At 38.0% G+C, this 19,069-nt stretch overlaps 1 protein-coding gene across 1 annotated transcript in view; it reads left to right on the forward strand.

The window, feature by feature from the left end:
• The window catches only part of agbl1 (AGBL carboxypeptidase 1), a 219,332-nt gene that overhangs the window by 112,092 nt on the left and 88,171 nt on the right, over window positions 1-19,069 (forward strand). The window contains 3 exon segments of the mRNA XM_084733981.1: window positions 7,735-7,818; window positions 10,809-10,889; window positions 11,085-11,233. Coding sequence (XP_084590107.1) covers window positions 7,735-7,818; window positions 10,809-10,889; window positions 11,085-11,233 — 314 coding nt within the window.

Consider the following 19,069-nt stretch of genomic DNA (forward strand, 5'->3'; position numbering starts at 1 on the left):
CCTCAAGATTCGCCATAAAAAGGGGTCAGATAATGTGTTGGCGGATGCTTTGTCCAGATTGTGGTAAGTAATGATGTAATTATTTGATAACAATACCTGTAGGTTTGTTTAAACATTGTTTTTCTGGATCGTAACAAACATGAAGACACAAACACTACAGCTGCTCCAGCTGTCATGCTGACTCATCTGATAAAGACGATCTGACAGCTCTGATCCTGTCCTGTGCGCACTTTGCAGGTCTGTTTTAGATTTATACGGCTTTATAATTATATATTTTTTCCTTATTAGTGAGTTTATCTTTAAAGACACATGCACGCACAACTGTTTAACATGAATGAAAAGTGTTCTGTGATTGTGAAGATGTGTGTGCCTTAGCCAAGCGCGAGACACACGCAAATGCTTTTAACTTCAATATTTACACTTTATTGCTGATAGAAAACATGTTCAAATAACACTTAACTAATCCTCACTCGCGTCTGAGGAAGAGAATGACCATAAATGAAGGCTATCTTACACACATGGCAAAAATGGCACTTGCGCCGGGTGTAAGATAGGGCTCAATGTCTCAGTATCTCTGACTAGTCTGGAACTATTCTTTTAAACCTGGCAGAAAATTCATGAAAAGTGTCCCTTCTCTACTTCCCGCCCCCTCCTTCTGGTGGCCTTATATTATTATTTTTTTGACTTCTAATTCTTTGCATTTTGGTGTCTTACACAATAATCACCTATGATGCAGCATAGATTTTTACACAAAATACATTGCACAGTTAACATCAACAATACAATGGTGATTGTTGGATCAGTTGAAAGATAAACAGGGCATGTTGTTACAAGGATATGTTTCTAATTGTCATTGTTTATACTTCTTCATTCAAATGTTCTCCTTGTGGATTTTGCAATCTTCTGCTTGTTTTATCCTGTTATTGCAATGCACACTGACTGACAAAAGAAGAAACAAATGCTGGAAGAACAGAAGCCAAAATAGACGACATCTACAGCAACTTAACCACCACTGCATCTACTCCCCCTCTATCCACCTGGCCCCCCTTATCCTGCCAACCATTGTCTCCCCTCATGTCCTGTCAAGGCCTGTTTTCCTGCTCTTTCCCCACTAATCACGGGAACAATAAACTCCTCCCTGTCAACTGGTGTCATCCCACCATCTCTCAAAATTGCTGCTGTCACCCCCATTCTAAAAAAAAAAACCTTGACATCCCCAATAACTTTGGTAACGTGACGTGGTATCGGGTGTGGGGTATTGGAGTAGTTTTATGAGTACGAGTACAAGTACGTGAGGACGTGAGGACAGTATCGGACCAATACCCGATGCTGGTATCTGTATCGGTGCATCCCTAGTTCATACACACACGTTTTAAGCACAGATCTGTGCATATGCACTGTTCATGAATGAGGCCCAGTCTGAGCAAGACCAAAGCACTGATGTTTTCTGTTTAACTTATGTAAATCTGAACTAATCATTGTCTTTTATTTAAGAGGTTGTACAAGGTACTTACCCTTAGTCAGTGTATTGCCTACAATACATGGCAGTTGGCACACCTCCCAGTTTGGAGAGCAACAGGAATACATGGCTTAGGAAACTGGGCAATGCTTAAACAAAGCAGTAATATAAAAAAGTCCAGGATTTATTAAATGTGCAATGACAGCCAAAGCTGTTCTTAACCGCCTGAGCATGTTGATGAATCGCGTTTCTTTGTAAATTTGATGCATCTACCAGGAACTTTGCAATTTGCATTTGGAAGCTTTACAGTAAATCCATATAAGGGCAGCAGACTGAAGCATTGTATGCAAACAAGGAAGCAGCCCACTGACATTTGACTGAATGAACTGGAGACCTTTGGGAAGTGCACAACGTGTATGTAGTGTCTGCAGCTGTCCATTTACACCCATTTGTGTGTGGAGTAATTGCATCTGAATACTGGTTAAACATTGGACTGGGATATGACAGATCTATCACCAAACTCTCTTTGGAAAGCCAGGAAGCTGACGAGGAGTTTTTGCAGATGAAGTGGTTTGATCTCGTTTTGCCTATAATCCAAGTTTAGGCCTCAGAAAGCAAACAGATTTTGAAGAAGCTGTCATGGGCATCTTATCATTGTAACTGTAACCATTTAAAATAATTAAATTAATAAATAGTTGTATAACATTTTTCTTCTCTGTTTTCATAATGTAGGCCTAAATTACATTTACTTCTAACATTTCACAGCATAACATGTTCAAAGTTCAAAAAAATGTTTGCATACACAATTTAAAATAAAATATCTGCATACAACAATTCATGAACGAGACCCAATGTCACTGACCAGTGGCAATCTGTTTTTCTATAAAGACAGAAAATAACAATGACTCTGCCTCAACGGCCTTTTTTCACTTTATTATTATTGTCGTCCTACACTCTTGCTCCCATCTGTTGTTTTCTTATGAAATCACCCCCCTCTCTGAAAGCCTTATTCTGTAGCTGTCTTGGTGAAATTAGTCTCTACCATTCCCTCCCTTCTTCTTTGTATCTTGTCTCTCTTTTGTTGAATGTTTAAGTGTCATTGTTAATTTGCACAGAGTCTGCACATGCCATATATACATCATACTGTAATAATACATTATCTGTGTAAGGACATATTGTCCTTTATGGCGGTGTCTAGACTGAATGGGCAAATAATGACAGAGAAGAGAGAAATGTTTCTGTAAAATCCTCCATGCCCTGCCTTGCACTTCAATGTAGTACTCTTCATCTCTGCTGATTGCTGCTGATAGAGAATGCTGTTTTTTTTAGTATTGGTCAACTTTCACTTCTGTGGTTTTTGTAAAAAATTAAAGGTTACACAACAACATTACATCAACTCCCTCAGAGAAACTTAATTTTGATTCATTAGAATTTCTCATTTTGATCTGAATTTACTCATGCACACATACAATATGACATTGAAATCATAAAAAAAGTGATCACAATGCTTAAATTTTTATACCTAGCTACAACAAACGCCAGGACTCATTGGGGGCCATGTCTAGTGGCTGTTTACAGTAGTGATGTCTGGACCCTATGGTTTGCCCATCACCTTGTGCCAGATATTGATGGCTACTGCTTACGTTGAAACAAGTCCTTCAAAATAAACAACAAAACAAAAATTATGCTGTTTGTCTGTGCCCTTAAAGCGATAGTTCACCCAAAAATGAAATTTCATTCAATATCTACTCACCCCTGTGCTGATGTGAGGATGGGTGAAGATTTCCAGTTCACAAAACAATCCCGGAGCTTCTGTGGAAAACAGCGTTGCAGCCAAATCCAGTACAATTGAAGTGAACGGTGACCACTTTTAAAATGTAAAAAAAAGAACATACACACAAAACAAAAACACAAAATGTCTCTATAATGCTCATGTGGTGTAATCCAAGTGTCCATAAGCCACAACATTAAAATTTGACCCAAAAAGATGCCATTTACATCATGTTTTTAGCCTAAATGTCAACTGTAGCCTCTTAGAACTGATCCGTGTGTACACACCTAAAGCGAGTACACAGGCTCTTGCCCAAGCAGTGCAACATTAAATATACAAGATCTCACGATACCTCCACACCTGTGTTTACATGCTACTTGGAAGCTGCTCAGACAACAGAGAGAGATCTGCTCAGAAATAGTGACTTGTTAGGCACAGTCGACTTCGCAAACTTTCAACAAAGATGAAAATGTCAGAGGACTTCGACATAAAAGAGGAACATCATTTCTTTGCTGTAGCTACGCCGCTTAGGCGACAGCCCGTGTACCCACTTCACGTGTGTGCCCATGGATCAGGTCTGAGAAGCTACAGTTGACATTTAGGCTAAAAACATGGTGCAGTATGGAGACATTTTGTGGGTTTTTTGTGGTTTTTTTTTTTTTTTACATTTTAAAACTGGTCACCATTCACTTAAATTGTACTGAATTTGTCTGAAATGCTGTTTTCTGCTGAAGCTCCAGGAGTGTTTTGTGAACTAGAGATCTTCACCCATCCTCACATCAGCACAGGGGTGACTAGATATTGAGTGAAATTTCATTTTTGGGTTAACTGTCACTTTAAGAATGACTCATAGGGCCCTTTCTTACACCTGGTGCAAAGCTGTTGCACTGCTGGCACAAGTGGTTTTGCTATCTCACAGCAGTGCAAGTGCCATTTCTGCCATGTCTGCAAGATAGCAAATGCACTTGTGCCTGGGCTGTGTGGCCGTGGGCGGGAGGTCTAAATGTAAAGGCAAAATGAAGGTGTGGCCTGGTGCGTTTGCTATCTTGTGCTTGGCACATTGGAGTAAAAACGACTTGCACCTTAGACCAGCTAAAGTCTGTGATAGCACCTGGTGCATTTGGCTGAAACACACACACAGACACACGTCCTCACAGTCACAAAACACCTTCATTTATGTTCATTCTTTTCCTCACAGTGGAGTGTAGATTACTAATGTGTCATTTGAACATATTTTCTATCAGCAATAAAGTGTAAATATTGAAGTTAAACACGTGTGCATGTGTCTTGTGCTTGGCTGAGGTGTGCACACATCTCCACAATCACAGAACACCTTTCATTGATGTTAAATAGCTGTGTGCACGTGTTTCTTAACAGTGAAACTCACTAATACGAAAAATAAATTATTTTACAATTCTTATGTCTAATAAATCTAAACAGACCTTCAAAGTGCGCACGGGACGGATCACGACTGTCAGATTGTTGTTATAAGATGAGTCAGCATGACAGCTGGAGCAACTGTAGTGTTTGTGTCTGCGTGTTTATTGTGATCCAGTGAAACAAGGATTAATCAACGGGAAACGGGAAGGACTCAGCTGAAAAGTTCACTGTTTTGTTGTCCTATACCTCCACGTAATAACATAATTGACCATTCCTTGCTCTTGTCAAAATTACTTCCGTCTTAAGAGGGCAGTGTCACTTGAATATAAATAGATATTTTAGGGGGCTTGCTGGACCGCTTTCATTCTTCTTGGAAGAACAATCTCAAAATTTAATTTGTTTGGGTTGTACAGTCTTACTAGAAGTGGATTCCTTAAATCGATGAACCGCTGACCTTTCCTCTGGCACCATTTTCAACTCAGTAAACATATTAAAATGACAACACCTTGACAGTGTTGCTAGTTTTGCCTCTGTGTGACACATGATAGACAAACAGCAGCAAGGAAAGACATTTCTGTTTGTATGGTGATAGTAATCTTGGATTAACCAAGGCTGGATTGTAATCTCAAGCAAGCACTAATAGCTCATTTGACCAACAGCATATTCTGCCATTGTAAGAGAAGCATGCAAAGTGCACTGAATGTGTCTTTGGGCGTAACATGAATTAAACCAATCAGTGTCATCTCCCATACCATTAAGAGCATGTGTGCATGCGTCTGACGCATTGCTATTTAAATGACAGTTTTGGCAAGTTAAAGAAGTACGTGTACATGCTGAAATGACCCATTTGTGGTGATGTAGGCATTGCAGTTAATTCACTGGCCTGACAGGTCGGGTCATAAAAATTAACATTATGATTAATAATGGATGGGTTGCATATGGTGAAATAGACTGTAGTGTCTTCCTGTGTCCTAACTGTGTGTGTGCACTTTAATGGTATGACTACCAGTGACAAAGCATCAGACTACATGTCATTTTTAATGGAATCTGGTGACATGGGGCCAGAAACTGACATTCAGCACCTGTTGCTACATGCCAGGTGTGATGCACTACAAATCAAAGTTGAGCTGGCCTCAACTTTTTTCAGTGCTCAAATGATGCAGTGATGTATCAACCAATCATATCTTTGTTTCACCACTTCTGTGTCCTGTCTCTTCATGATTCCTGAGCTGTGTAAATGACAGAGGAAAAACACATTCTTGCTGTTAGCTAGTTTACAGTTTTTTAATACTAAACCTTTTTTTCTTACAGGGACATCAACATACAAATGCACCTTTGACGATACATATTTGAGAAGGAAATATTTTTTAGACAGCACTGATGGAAGTCAGGATTTATACAGCTGCTCTACTTTACAAACATTTTCACTGTTTGAACGTCAAGTGTATAAGAAAACTTATAGATGTGTAGAGAACACTAATTAATATTATTTTTAATTAATATTAGATCCTGACTGATCCTGTGGGATTTAAACATAGAGCGTCAAAGTGTGAAAAGTACTCATAAAGTAGACTTGTCTCTATCAGTGTTTTGTTTGGTTATTATTACTGATTTAATAGCATGTAAGCATTATTTTAATGTTGTAGCTCATCAAAGTTAAATCAATATCAACTTTTTACAAGTACTGATTTGTGCTTACGTTTTACGATAACAATTCATTATATTTCAGGCATATAAAACTAGATTCTATTGTCCAATAAAGGTAAGGGACAGTTGAATATTTCCCTCTGAAATATCATGGAGTACAAGTATAAGATACATGAAGTAGAAATTCTTATCTAGCTAAAGTATGAGTAAAAACTACTTCAGAACTGCACTGTAGTAAAAAAAAACTGAGTAAATGTACTTTCCATGTACATTCCACTACTGGAAAGAGGAAATAGCAAGAAAGCAAAACAAAACCTAGTTTAATTGCTTTCATGCTAGTTTTCTAGTCCAGACCAGACAACAAAGCCCATGATGTCTCATTATTTCTCTTTTTGACACATTTTCATTATTTATTTGCAGTAAACCTTTCATCTATTAAATGTGTGGCAACTTGAGTTATAACTAGATTTTAGTTATACAACTTTTTACTATTTCTATTTACAATTGTGTTGTAGCCACAGTGTTGCCTCTGGTTGCACACCATAGGGTGTAGACTAGGGTGTAGGTTGCTCTGCTAGAGAACAATTTAAGTAGTGCTTCTGACAATAAAAATCACCCATACATTCTTTCCTCTCATTTAAAGGAGGAATCTGTGATATATTTACTGTAATAAATCATAAAATGACAATAATATGTAACACATGCCATATTGATATACTCACTACTCTAACAGCAATGCAACATGCACCTGTCCTTTAAAATTTCCATTCTGGGGCAAGACAACTGTTTTTCTTTGCCCATTTCACATTAACATGTCCAAATTAATGATGGATGTATGCTAAATGAGTTTTTGTCTGTTTATGAGTCTTAACAAATCATTAATGAATTTCAAGAAGAAGAAGATGAACTGTTAAATTGAGCAATGTGTTAATGGAGTTCAGCAGGCAGTAAGGCAGGAAGTCACTGAACTCAAGAGATAATGTGTAATAATATAATAATAATAATAATAATAATAATAATAATAATGTAATAATTTGGATTTTCAGGGCAGTGGGCTTTTGTTCTCAGGACTACGGGCTTAACTTAACATCAACAGACAACTGACAGTTATAAACAGCTGATTAACATAGAGTGTAGGACTCGTCGTTGCTTGCTATTGGTCAGTGACAATACAATGCTGCTCTCCTGCAGTGCTCCTGCAGCCTGCCTGAGCTTCCTCATGTCTAGGCAGGAGGGGACAGGGGGAAACCACTCGCTTCAACCATACATTGTATATTTAATAGCAATTAGACCTATTTAATATCAATTTAATAGTTAGATATTGCTCCTTTAAACTTTTGAAACATCTTTACTTATCAAAACTAATTCTGACCTCTCAAGCTGATATAAATGTCACATCTAGGTCTTTGAAAAGATTTTGAAGGAATATACTTTATCCTCAAGTGTTGTGTTGCCTTTTTATGCTTGTCTTAATCAGGCAAAAAGTGCTTGAAGATGTCCAACGTTTCCTGAACACTGATGACATCATCAACCATGTTGTGTTTGATCTGGAAGATGATAGGTAGGTAAACAACACAAATATACACAAACACAGCATTCTGTTTTACAAATTTAGGTCAACATTGGTGATCATTATTATTTATGATGGTTTTAAAGCTGCTACAAGGAGTTTTTAACTGGTTGGCAGTCTAAATTTATTATTGATCTTTCTATATGACCTGCATGAAAAAACAAGACCATCCATGAGAAGACTGGATACTTCAACTCAACTTCCACTTTCAACTTTATTTGTCCCCAAAGGGCAACTGGTTTTGCAGCAAGACAGACAAAAACACACACCAGAACTTACAGAGGGTAAAGCGGGGGGGGGGGGGGGGGGGGGGCAACTGAATGTTATGGCTTGGGAGAATAAGGAGTGGCAGGTTGATATTACAACCCCAATACACATTTACCTATACAGTTCAACAACCGTGGTTATAAGAAAAATAAAATAACATCAGACAATACATGAAATAAGCAAAATCAGTAAAATAGGCAGAAACATGAAAAGCACTATCAACACCGATGTCGCTATCATCATAGTCACCGGCACATCAAAAACCCTAGATGACCATCATCATCCTTATTACCAATAGTAGTCACATTAGTCACAACAGGATTCCAGCGCTGCTATCTACCTCCTGGACCTGAATTCTGTTGCTCTTTACAGCAGGAAATCTAAACCGAGACCCAGAGGGGAGAATCTGGAACTCAGAGTGAAGGGGGTGGGGACCAACTGCTAATATTGATTTGGCCTTCCTTAACACCTGTCTGTTGTACAGGTCAGTGAGGCTGCTTAGCGGGACACCCAGAATTTTACTACTAATCTTCACTATTTTAGAAAGAGCATTCCTTGAACTTAAACTAAGATTCCCAAACCAACAGATAAAATAAAATGTCAACACGGACTCAATGTAGGATTTGTAAAAGATGGTCATGAGGGTCTTGTCCACATTGAACCTTGACAGTTTGTGGAGACAGAACAGTCATTGCTGACCCCTCTTACAAAGCATTTCTGTGTTTGCATTAAAAGTCAGCTTCTTGTCAATCACAGTACCAAGGTACTTATAAGTCACCACCCCCTCCACCACCTGACCCTTAATGGTGTTGAGCTGGGCAGCAGGGGGCTTCAACCTAAAGTCAATGACCATGTCCTTAGTTTTCGCCACATTTATTCATTTGTAGAAATGCTCTATCACACCAGAGTACAAAATCATCCACAACAGGACCATGATCAGTGTCATCTGCGTGGAGAAGGCTGACAATAGCTGAATCATCAGCAAATGTTTAAATGTATCTGTTATCATACTGGCTACAGCAATCATCAGTGTAGAGAATGTATAGGAGTGGTGACAGGACACATCCCTGAGGAGACCCTACGGAGGTCGACATCTTCTCAGACAGGCAAAGGTTCACCCTTACCCGCTGAGTTCTGTCAGTTAAAAAATCAAGAATCCAACCCACCATATTAAAATGAAGGTTAAAATATTTTAAGAGCTTTTCAACTAAAATGCGTGGTTGGATTGTATTAAAAGCGGATGAAAAATCGACAAGTAAAACCCTAGCATGTGTTTTGCTACCTTCAAGGTGCTTAAGGAGCAGGTTAAGCAGAGTGGCAGTAGCATCCTCTACACCTCGCCTAGCCCTGTAAGCAAACTGTAGCGGGTCAAGAAGATGCTCAGTTTTTGTAAGGACCTCTTTCTTTAGCAACTTTTCGAAACACTTCATGACCAAGGAGGTCAGGGCAACTGGCCTGAAGTCGTTTAACTCCTTGGGGTTATTGTGTTTGGCCACTGGAATGACTGTGGACTGTTTCCATAATTTAGGTACTTTCTGCTGACTGAGGGACAACTGGAAAATATAATGAAAGATGTGACCTACTTGCTCTGCACAGGAGATGAGCACCCTACTGTCAATATTATCAGGCCCAGGACTCTTATTAACTCTAGAGTGTTTAAAACCATTAACCACAGCACATTCTTCAAGGGGAATGGAAACGCTGTAAGTTAAAATGTTTTTTTTGTTCTTGAATCACATTCCTAAAATCTTGGGAGTCAAACCTAAGGTAAAACTTATTAAAAACATCAGCCAGCTGTTTGTCACATCTGAAACCCTCCAGTGCTACCTTCTTATTTTTCCTCTTCCGTGTGCCAGTAATGGTCTTCATACCATCCCAGGCAGAACCCAGATGATTGTTACTAAGTTTCTGCTCAAGTTTAGCTTTATAACACTGCTTTGCTCTTCTTATCTCAGATTTTACTTCCCTTTTCAGACTTTGTAGTTGAGGGAGGTCGCCCTCTCTAAAAGCTCACCTTTTTCTATTTAACAGTACCTTAAGTGATTTAGACACCCAAGGTTTAGAATTTGGGTACACTTTCACAACCTTGTCCGGAATTTCCCTGTCCACACAGTAGGAAACATAGCAGCTGACAGCATCAGTAAGATCATCAATGTCATAACAAGACTCCTTAAATACATCCCAGTCTGTACAGTCAAAGCAGCCTTGAGGGGGTAGTGGGATCGATTTGTATGCTCCTTTAACGGAGCCGTAGCACAAGTCTGTGTTACTGAGTAGTTACTGATAAAGAAGAAAATTGTTATTTACTGTAATAAATTATAACATGACCATGATATGTCATTAAAGACATAGAAAGCACAGAAAACTGCTTAGATGAAATACTGGCTTCTCCAACAACACTATAACTAGCATGTTCTGTTTACATTTTTCCAGGTGTAGTCACAGTGAGTAGATATAGAGTTAAAAAGAGGCAGGAAGAGATTTTAATTTAGAAGTATTCATCTTTGACATCTTTTGTGATTATTATGGTGTAAACATATTGCTTTTGTCATCAGAGGCCTTCAAAATATCAACAAAATATGATAGCTTCTTGTAGCAGCTTTAAAGTTTTCTTCATGAAAATGTAATTTTAATAATACTGTTCAAATGTGAATTGAATCATATATCCTAAAATCTATTTTGTCATCCCTCTTTATCTACTTCTTGTCTGTCAGTCTTCTTTGTCCATCTGATTCCTTGAGGTTTTTCTCTAAGTTTGAGTGTGGAAACCTCAGGAAGGCTGTTCAGGTCCGCAGGTATGAACAAACAGACATACACACTACAAGCACAAGTTCAAAGAAACCATCGAGAAGTGAATGTGATATGCTCCCTATCATTATTATTATTATTATTATTTTTATTATTATTTGCAGTTTACTCAGTAAGCCCAAACCCAACATCAACATTAAACCACAGTGGCCAATGAAGTCATTTTTTCCTCTCTTTTGTAGATATGAATATGACCTCATACTGAATGCAGATGTGAACTCTTCCCAGCATGCCCAGTGGTTTTACTTTGAAGTCAGTAATATGGTGGCAGACGTCCCCTACCGTTTTAATGTTATCAACTGTGAGAAGAGCAACAGTCAGTTCAACTATGGTGAGAAGGGTGTGTGTGTGTGTGTGTGTTAGTTTTTTCAATACTTCCTTCAAAGTGTTATGTTTCTAATATTTGGAACATTGGGAACATTGGTGTTCTAACTGGAAAGCTCAGAATTAAGTACATTGTATATGTTTTAACTCCAAAAGTTAGTCTTTGGGCTACCGAAAGGACAAGTTGAAGCTGAAATTGATTAATGATAGTAATGATTCAAATCAAATTAACTTTTGTAATCAGATTGACCTGATTCTAATTCAGTTTTATTTTCAGAAAACTTGTTCATTAAGCTTCAAATATTAAACTGAACCAACAACTCTTCAGCCACACTGATGAACATTACAAGCAAATTTGTTTTCCCTTTCACTTTCTCAGTTTGAAAAGTCAGGTCATTACTTCACACAAAAAGTTTAAATTAATTTAATTGTACGTGTAAGGGAGTAGGTACTGATGTCATTGTGAACCTTCATCATGTTTCGCAGTGTGTTCATTATTGTGAAAAAAAACACACAAGGCTTATCTTGAAGCTCTCTGGAGAATTTTAACTCCTAAATTATGCATGGTGGGAAGTCTGCTAATATGATGATTGTGTTTATCTAGAAATGTAATTTAATCACTTATCTGTGTATTACATTCATTCAACTTCTCATTTCGAGTCAAAAGACTATACAAGTTAGAAGAACATCTTTTTAAGTTCTGAAGTGTTCTGAAAATATATGTGGGAAATTTTTTATTTTATTTTAATTTACTTGAATAAATTAAGTGTTGTGGAACAAAAACCTTGAAAATGGGCCAAAATAATCTAGGCTCAATGCCACATTAACAGAAACCCTGGAGAACACTCTGTCTTTATAGTCCTGTTGAGTCAAACATGATGACAACAGAAAGAACACTAAAGAGGAGCAAAGTCAGTTGCAAGAGAGTTTATTCATGCTCTTCAAGACAGCAACACTATCAGAGAAGATGGTGGAGCAGAAGGACATGCATAAGTGAGCTCTGCACAAAGGCCTGTCTGTCCAAAAGTTATATCGAACTTTTCTGATATCACATTTGTTTTTGAAGACCACATTTAATATATGAAAAAACGTCTGTAAATGGGACTAAATGTCAATACTGTGAAGCTATAATCAAGAGTGTGCTTTAAAAAAAAAAAAAAAAAAAAAACACTCCAACAGCTTGAAGCACCTGACTGTGTGCCAAACATTGGCAGGTGAATTCACAATGCAGGACAGCAACAAAAATAGTAGTCCTCTAAAATCTTCAAGGAATAGAAAACAAAGTTGGTCAACTCGACATTGCTATGACTAACCTAGCAAACCAATTTATTGAGATGCAACAAAGAGTGAATAAAGCCAAAGACAGTGTGGCGGATGCATTAAAGCGCATTAAAGTGTTGGAGAAGGATACGGCTTCACTACAGACAGAGATGGATTATTTGGAAAACAAGAGCAGACAATCAAACCTGTTGATTGTGGGGGTTCTGGAGGGATCTGAAGGATCTGACACTGTGGCTTTTCTGTGACGTCTGATTCCTGATCTGCTGGGGAGGGAAAACTTCCTAGACCCGCTTGCCCAGGAGAGAGGCCATCGTATCGCCATGCGTAACAGGATCGATCCTCAGAAAGAGCCTTGACCTATCATAGTGAAAGGCCTGAATTATCAGGATAAGTTAAAGGTCCTGCACCTGGCACACGAGCAAAGAGAGCTTCAGTTCAACGATAGAAAAATACACCTTTTTCCTGACCTCAGCGAAGCAGTTCAGTCCAAACGGAGGGCTTTCCTGCTGGTAAAGAAGAAGCTCCAAAACTTGGGAATAAGGTATGCCATGCTTTTCCTGGCGACACTATCTGTTGACTACAGTGGCAGTAAAACAAGGTTTTATTCGCCTAGAGAAGCAGAGAACTTCCTAAATGAAATTCAGACCAGTGAACCGCCATCCCACAGTGCCCACTCAGGCTTGTGACCACATGGAACATGGCTTGAACTAATATTATTAGTATATATTTCTTCTGTATATTTATGTATTAAGTTTGCTACCTGTCTTGCTCAGGACAATGCACATATTTGAGCACTGGTTGTTGGATATTTGTTTTGAAAAATGGACTGTGAGCAAGTCGAGAGACAATATACGTATTTCTTCCTTTTTTTTATTCGTTCTGTCTTTATTAATTTACTCTGGACTACATTAAGACAAGTCAATTGCCTTGGCTAAATCTTTATTCATGTTTCCTATATTAGGTGTGTTGATGCCCCTTCATTTAAAAAAAAATTTAAATTTAAAAAAATTATTTTGTTGTTATGATGACTTGAGTAGGCTGGATGAAAAGGATGGGAGGAGACTCTTCCTTTTTTCTTTTTGTGTACATAGGTTTATGATGTGTGCCTCTGCAGATATACTTTGATGAAACTGAAAAAAGAGTAAGAAAAAAGTAAGGCTTGTGGACCAGATGGTCTCCCACCAGAGATTTATAAAGTTATTTTCTCTCCCTTCTTAACTATAATGTTTAATCATTCTTTATAAATTAAGAAACTTCCCCAATCTCTACAATTTGCTATTATTAACGTATTATTACCGGAAAACAAAGACCCCGATGATCCAGCATCTTATAGGCCAATTAGTATCCAAAACACAGATTGTAAAATTTTAGCTGAACTACTAGCATCCAGGATCAATAACATTATACCAAAACTTGTGGGACATGACCAAATGGGTTTCATCCACAACAGGCAGTCATATTCAGACATTAGGAGATTATTGGGTATCATACAGCATGTTAAGACTAAGAAAACGAATGCTTTAGTGGTAATTCTTGGTGCGGAAAAAGCATTTGATTGTATAGAGTGGAAGTATTTATGTAGGACATTAAGTGAGTTTTCTTTTGGAGAGGAATTTATTGATTGGGTCAAATTGTTATACTCTGCACCACATGCAATATCGTATTCTTTTTCATTACGCAAAGGTACAAAACAAGGATGCCCTTTATCACCTGTATTATTTGCATTGGCAATGAAGCCTTTAGCAGAAGCAATTCAATCTAGTACCTTAGTGACCAGCACCCAAACTAAGGGAAAAAAAAATTCTCTTTATGCTGATGATGTTCTTTTATTTTTTGAGTAATCCCACATCTTCTGTTCCCACTGTTGTCGAGATAATTAATGAGTTTGGGGTGTTTTCTGGCTACAAGATCAACTATGGGAAATCCTATATAATATAATCCTATATTCCTTGATTTGGAAACTACTGGTTGTGAGCCTATCCTTTCAGACATGCTGTTTATAAACAATGCATGCTCACTAAAGGGGATGAAGGAAAATGTTATCATTCAAAATACTCTCAAGTCCTGGAACCAGGTACGTAGGCATTTTGGGATAACAAATCAATACTCTGTTTTGGCACCCACTGTACATAATACTGATTTTCCACAATCCTGTTTAGATATGGGTTTGAAAACATGGAAGGATGCTGGTATTTCTAAAATACAGGATCTCTTTTTAGGTGGGACTCTTAAATCATTTTCACAACTTATGATGGAATTTAATCTTCATCAAAAACATTTTTTCTGCTATTTACAATTGAGAAGTTACATCCATTTTTTTATATATATATGAATCGATTGGAAAAACAATACTATTGAAAGCTTCTTCCTTAAAGAAGAAAAACTTTGAGTTATGTATATAAATAAATGTTTGTCAATATCCCTACTATCAACAGTAAAACATCTTGGGAGAGATCATGTGATGCGCCGACCTGAGCAGACATAGAAAGTTAGGCTCCCTGCTGGACTGCGGCGAATATTATATTTTAACAACTTTTTAACCAATGGAAAGCCGCCTCGAGTGCACACTATGTCTACGTTGTCACCAGACAACTTTTTCACACAAGCTGGGTCACACAAGAAGAAAATCGGACATAAAAAGGGAGGTATAAGTAATGCTAATGCTTCCTCGGATAGCTGTAGCCAAGGCGAGATAGACCCAGAGGGGGACACACATGAGGTCGAGAATGGAGAGTCAAGTGCACATCGAGAACAACTGATTTTGGAGAGTGTCACTGCTAATATAGAGAAGATGCTGGACAGTAAACTAGCTAACGTAATAAAGCCCGTCAGCAAAGTGGCTGAAAAACTCGATGGCTTAATTGAGAGGATGGGGACGGTAGAGCAGCGGGTCTCCGACCTGGAAGACCAATTGGCTACTACTATGCCCCGGGTGGAAGCTCTGGAGATCCAGTTAAAGAAAGCACTGGAATGCCTGGAAAACTTTGAAAATCAAAGCTGATGGCAGAACATGAGGATCATAGGGTTGAAAGAAGGCATGGAGGAAAAAACACCGGTCAACTTTTTTGAAAAGTGGATACCGGGCATCTTGAATATGCAGAATGGCCGCATTCAAATTGAGAGAGCCCACCATACGGGACTGCGGATGAGACTCGCTGGCAGAGAAGGTCCAAGAGCCATCCTGGTGAGGCTGCATAACTACACTGACAGGCAGAGAATCCTGTATGCGGCGAGGAACAAAGGTACGATCAAAGTCGATGGTGGAAATGTGTCTTTCTATCAAGATTTCTCCATGGAGGTTGTGAGGAGGAGGAAGGAGTCGGCTAACGCCTGCAAATTGTTGGGAGAAGCTGGGATCAGATACCCCTTCTTATATCCGGCTGTCATCAAGATTTTCCACTCTGACGGTTCCAGCTCTGCCTTCTCAACCTTGGAAGAAATTAACGACTACATTAGCAAATTGCCCCCATCAAAATAAACCCCTAGCTTGGAGGACAGATGGACTGTGAATGCTACAGGTATGAATGTGGTGGAAAACATGCAGTTCATAATGCATCTCGAGACTTACCCTGCTAATCTTTAATGTTACAAAAGAGAACCAACTGGTATCGCAATAGCAATCTAGTGGGGGATGTCTGTATTTTTGCTGGTCAATTGGCCCCCACAGCTGTACTTTATACAAGGTAAAGGTACAACTAGGTAAGTTAATCATTTAGACTAGTTTTTTCTCCTTTTTCTTTTTCTTTTCTTTCTTTCTCTTTTTTATGACTGTTTTATGTGTTAAGTTGTTGACGATTCCAAGCTTTTGGTTATGTTCGTGCTTGGCAGACATTCCTAAGTTCAATGACGTTAACTGTACACCTGAAGCTACAAACTGGCCCATTTTATCTTTAATGGTTAAAGTTGCATGCAGCACGTTTCATAACACCACCTTTTGTTGATGTCCATTAAGATAAGTACTTGGAATATTAGGGGCTCTAACAATGTGGTAAAGAGGAAATCTGTCCTGAACTCTCTTTAAAAAGATAAGATTCAAATAGGTTTCTTACAAGAAACACATCTTAGGGATGAGGAGCACAAAAAATATCATAGGGAATGGGTTGGTCAGATTTTTTATCTCATCACATTCAGCTAATAAGAGGAGAGTGATCACTCTAATACATAAAAATGTACCATTCACAGTAATGTCATCCTATAAAGATACTGAAGGGAGGTACGTTTTAGTTAAAGGCGTGTTACACGGTGAAAATATTTTGTTAGGTAATATCTATGCTCCTAATATCCAAGATGATGCATTCTATGCATCTTTACTAGCTAGTCAACTAGCTGATATGGACTGTCCAGTTATATCCAAAAATGCCAAGGATATTTTAAATATAAATAAGGAGTTTGACCTTTTGGATATATGGAGGCACTTTAACCCACTTTCAAAGCAATATACATTTCACTCACAACCTCATTCATCAGCATCACGCATTGATTATATTTTTGTGTCTAGTTGTTTTGACTCATTTAGTTGAAAAGGTAGATATAGGCCATATTGCACTTTCAGGCCATGCTCCTCTAATCATGTCAATTCAACCTCTTAAACCCACTTAATGTTCATTTTCCTGGAGAATGAATACAACACTGCTTATGGGTGACAAATTTATTAAATATTTGAATGATCAAACAGATTAATTTTTAGAATTCAATGATAAGGATGCAGCTGACCCAAGAATTGTGTGGGATGCTTACAAGCCAAAAGAAAAAAGGGCGGATAGCAAAGAAACTTGAAATTGAAAGGGAAATAAAAAGGTTAGAAGAAGACTATTATGCAACAAAATTAGAGGCGACCTTGATTGAACTTAAAGCAACCAGAATAGCATTGCATAACTTGATAACTAGGAAGATAGAAAGGGATATTTTATTTACTAAACAAAAAATCTTCGAATTGGCCAACAAACCAAACCACCTTTTGGCACGATTGGCAAGGAACGCTCCTGTTAAATCTTTTATTTCAGCTATACAGGATGAGAATGGACATAGACAAACATCTCGTCAGATTAACAAGAGCTTTAAAAAATTCTATGCTGATTTATATAGTTCAGACATCGACCTAGGGAGGCTCAGAACAGGCCATTTTTTAGACAATTTGGTTTTCCCACAAATATCAGAAGATCAAGCAAAATTGTTGGAATCCCCTATTTCACAATTAGAAGTAGATAAAGCTATCTCCACACTTCAGTCAGGTAAATGTCCAGGAGAGGATGGCTTCCCAGTTAAATTTTTTAAAGTGATGAAAGGGAAAATTAGCAATTTGCTGTTGAGGGTCTTAAATAAGTCATTTGAAGATTCTATACTTCCGGAATCAATGTATAGAGCCAATATAACATTAATAGCGAAGAAAAACAGAAATCCAGAGCTATGCTCCTCATATAGGCCAATTAGTCTTCTCGGAGTAGACAATAAGATACTATCTAAAATACTGGCCCTTAGACTTAAGCATGTTATGATCTCTATTGTGGATGCAGACCAGACTGGTTTTATTCAGGGTAGAAAGTCTTTTTGCAACACAAGACGCCTTTTCAATATTATTCACTACCTTAACTCCTACCAAATATCGAGTGCTGTTATTTCTATGGATGCTGAAAAGGCATTTGATAGAATTGAGTGGGAATACATGTTTGATGTCATGAAAAATTTTGGATTTGGGTCAAATTTTCTGAGCTGGATCAAACTGTTATATAAAGCACCTTCAGCCTTGGTTTTTGACAAACGGCCTGCTATCCGCTCCCTTTACTTTAGCAAGAGGCACTGCTCAAGGAAGCCCATTGTCTCCTATACTATTCGAATTGGCTATAGAGCCTTTGGCAATGGCCATCAGACAAAATCCAAATATTCAGGGAGTTGATATTGGCACAAAACAACATAAAATTTTACTTTACGCTGATGATATCCTTCTGACACTAACAAACCCAACCAGATCATTACCGGCCCTAATAGAGTGTATCACAGAATTTGGTTTAATATCCGGATATAAAGTAAACCTCTGTAAATCAGAAATAATGCACCTAAACAACGATAACACTTGAACCAGCGTACGTGAAGTCCTTTTGTTGGTCCCCGTTGGGATTTAATTATTTAGGAGTTAAAATTACTCCTCAAATTAATCAGCTCTATACGGATAATGTGAATCCCTTAGTAAAGAATCTGAGTAAAGAAACATTCACAAGATGGAAGAAACATCCTGTTTCATTTCTGGGCAGAATTAACCTTATCAAGATGATAATTCTTCCAAAAATATAATATCCTATATCAATGCTATTTATACTTCCTACATCAAAAGATATAAAGGTAATCAATAAAACTATATCAGATTTTATTTGGGCTGGAAGGAAACCTAAACTGAAACTAGAGACATTACAGCTGCCAAAAGAACGAGGTGGGTGGGGTCTACCAAATGTAGAGTACTATGCAATTTCCATACAAACCAGAATTATTTCTTCTTGGGTGAATGAACATTCATACTCTCCTTGGCTTGACCTAGAGATAATAATGTGTAAACCCTTCTCTCCTGTGA

Source organism: Lutjanus erythropterus, chromosome 13 (genome assembly GCF_056507025.1).
Source record: "Lutjanus erythropterus isolate fLutEry1 chromosome 13, fLutEry1.hap2, whole genome shotgun sequence".
Lineage (NCBI taxonomy): Eukaryota > Metazoa > Chordata > Actinopteri > Lutjaniformes > Lutjanidae > Lutjanus > Lutjanus erythropterus.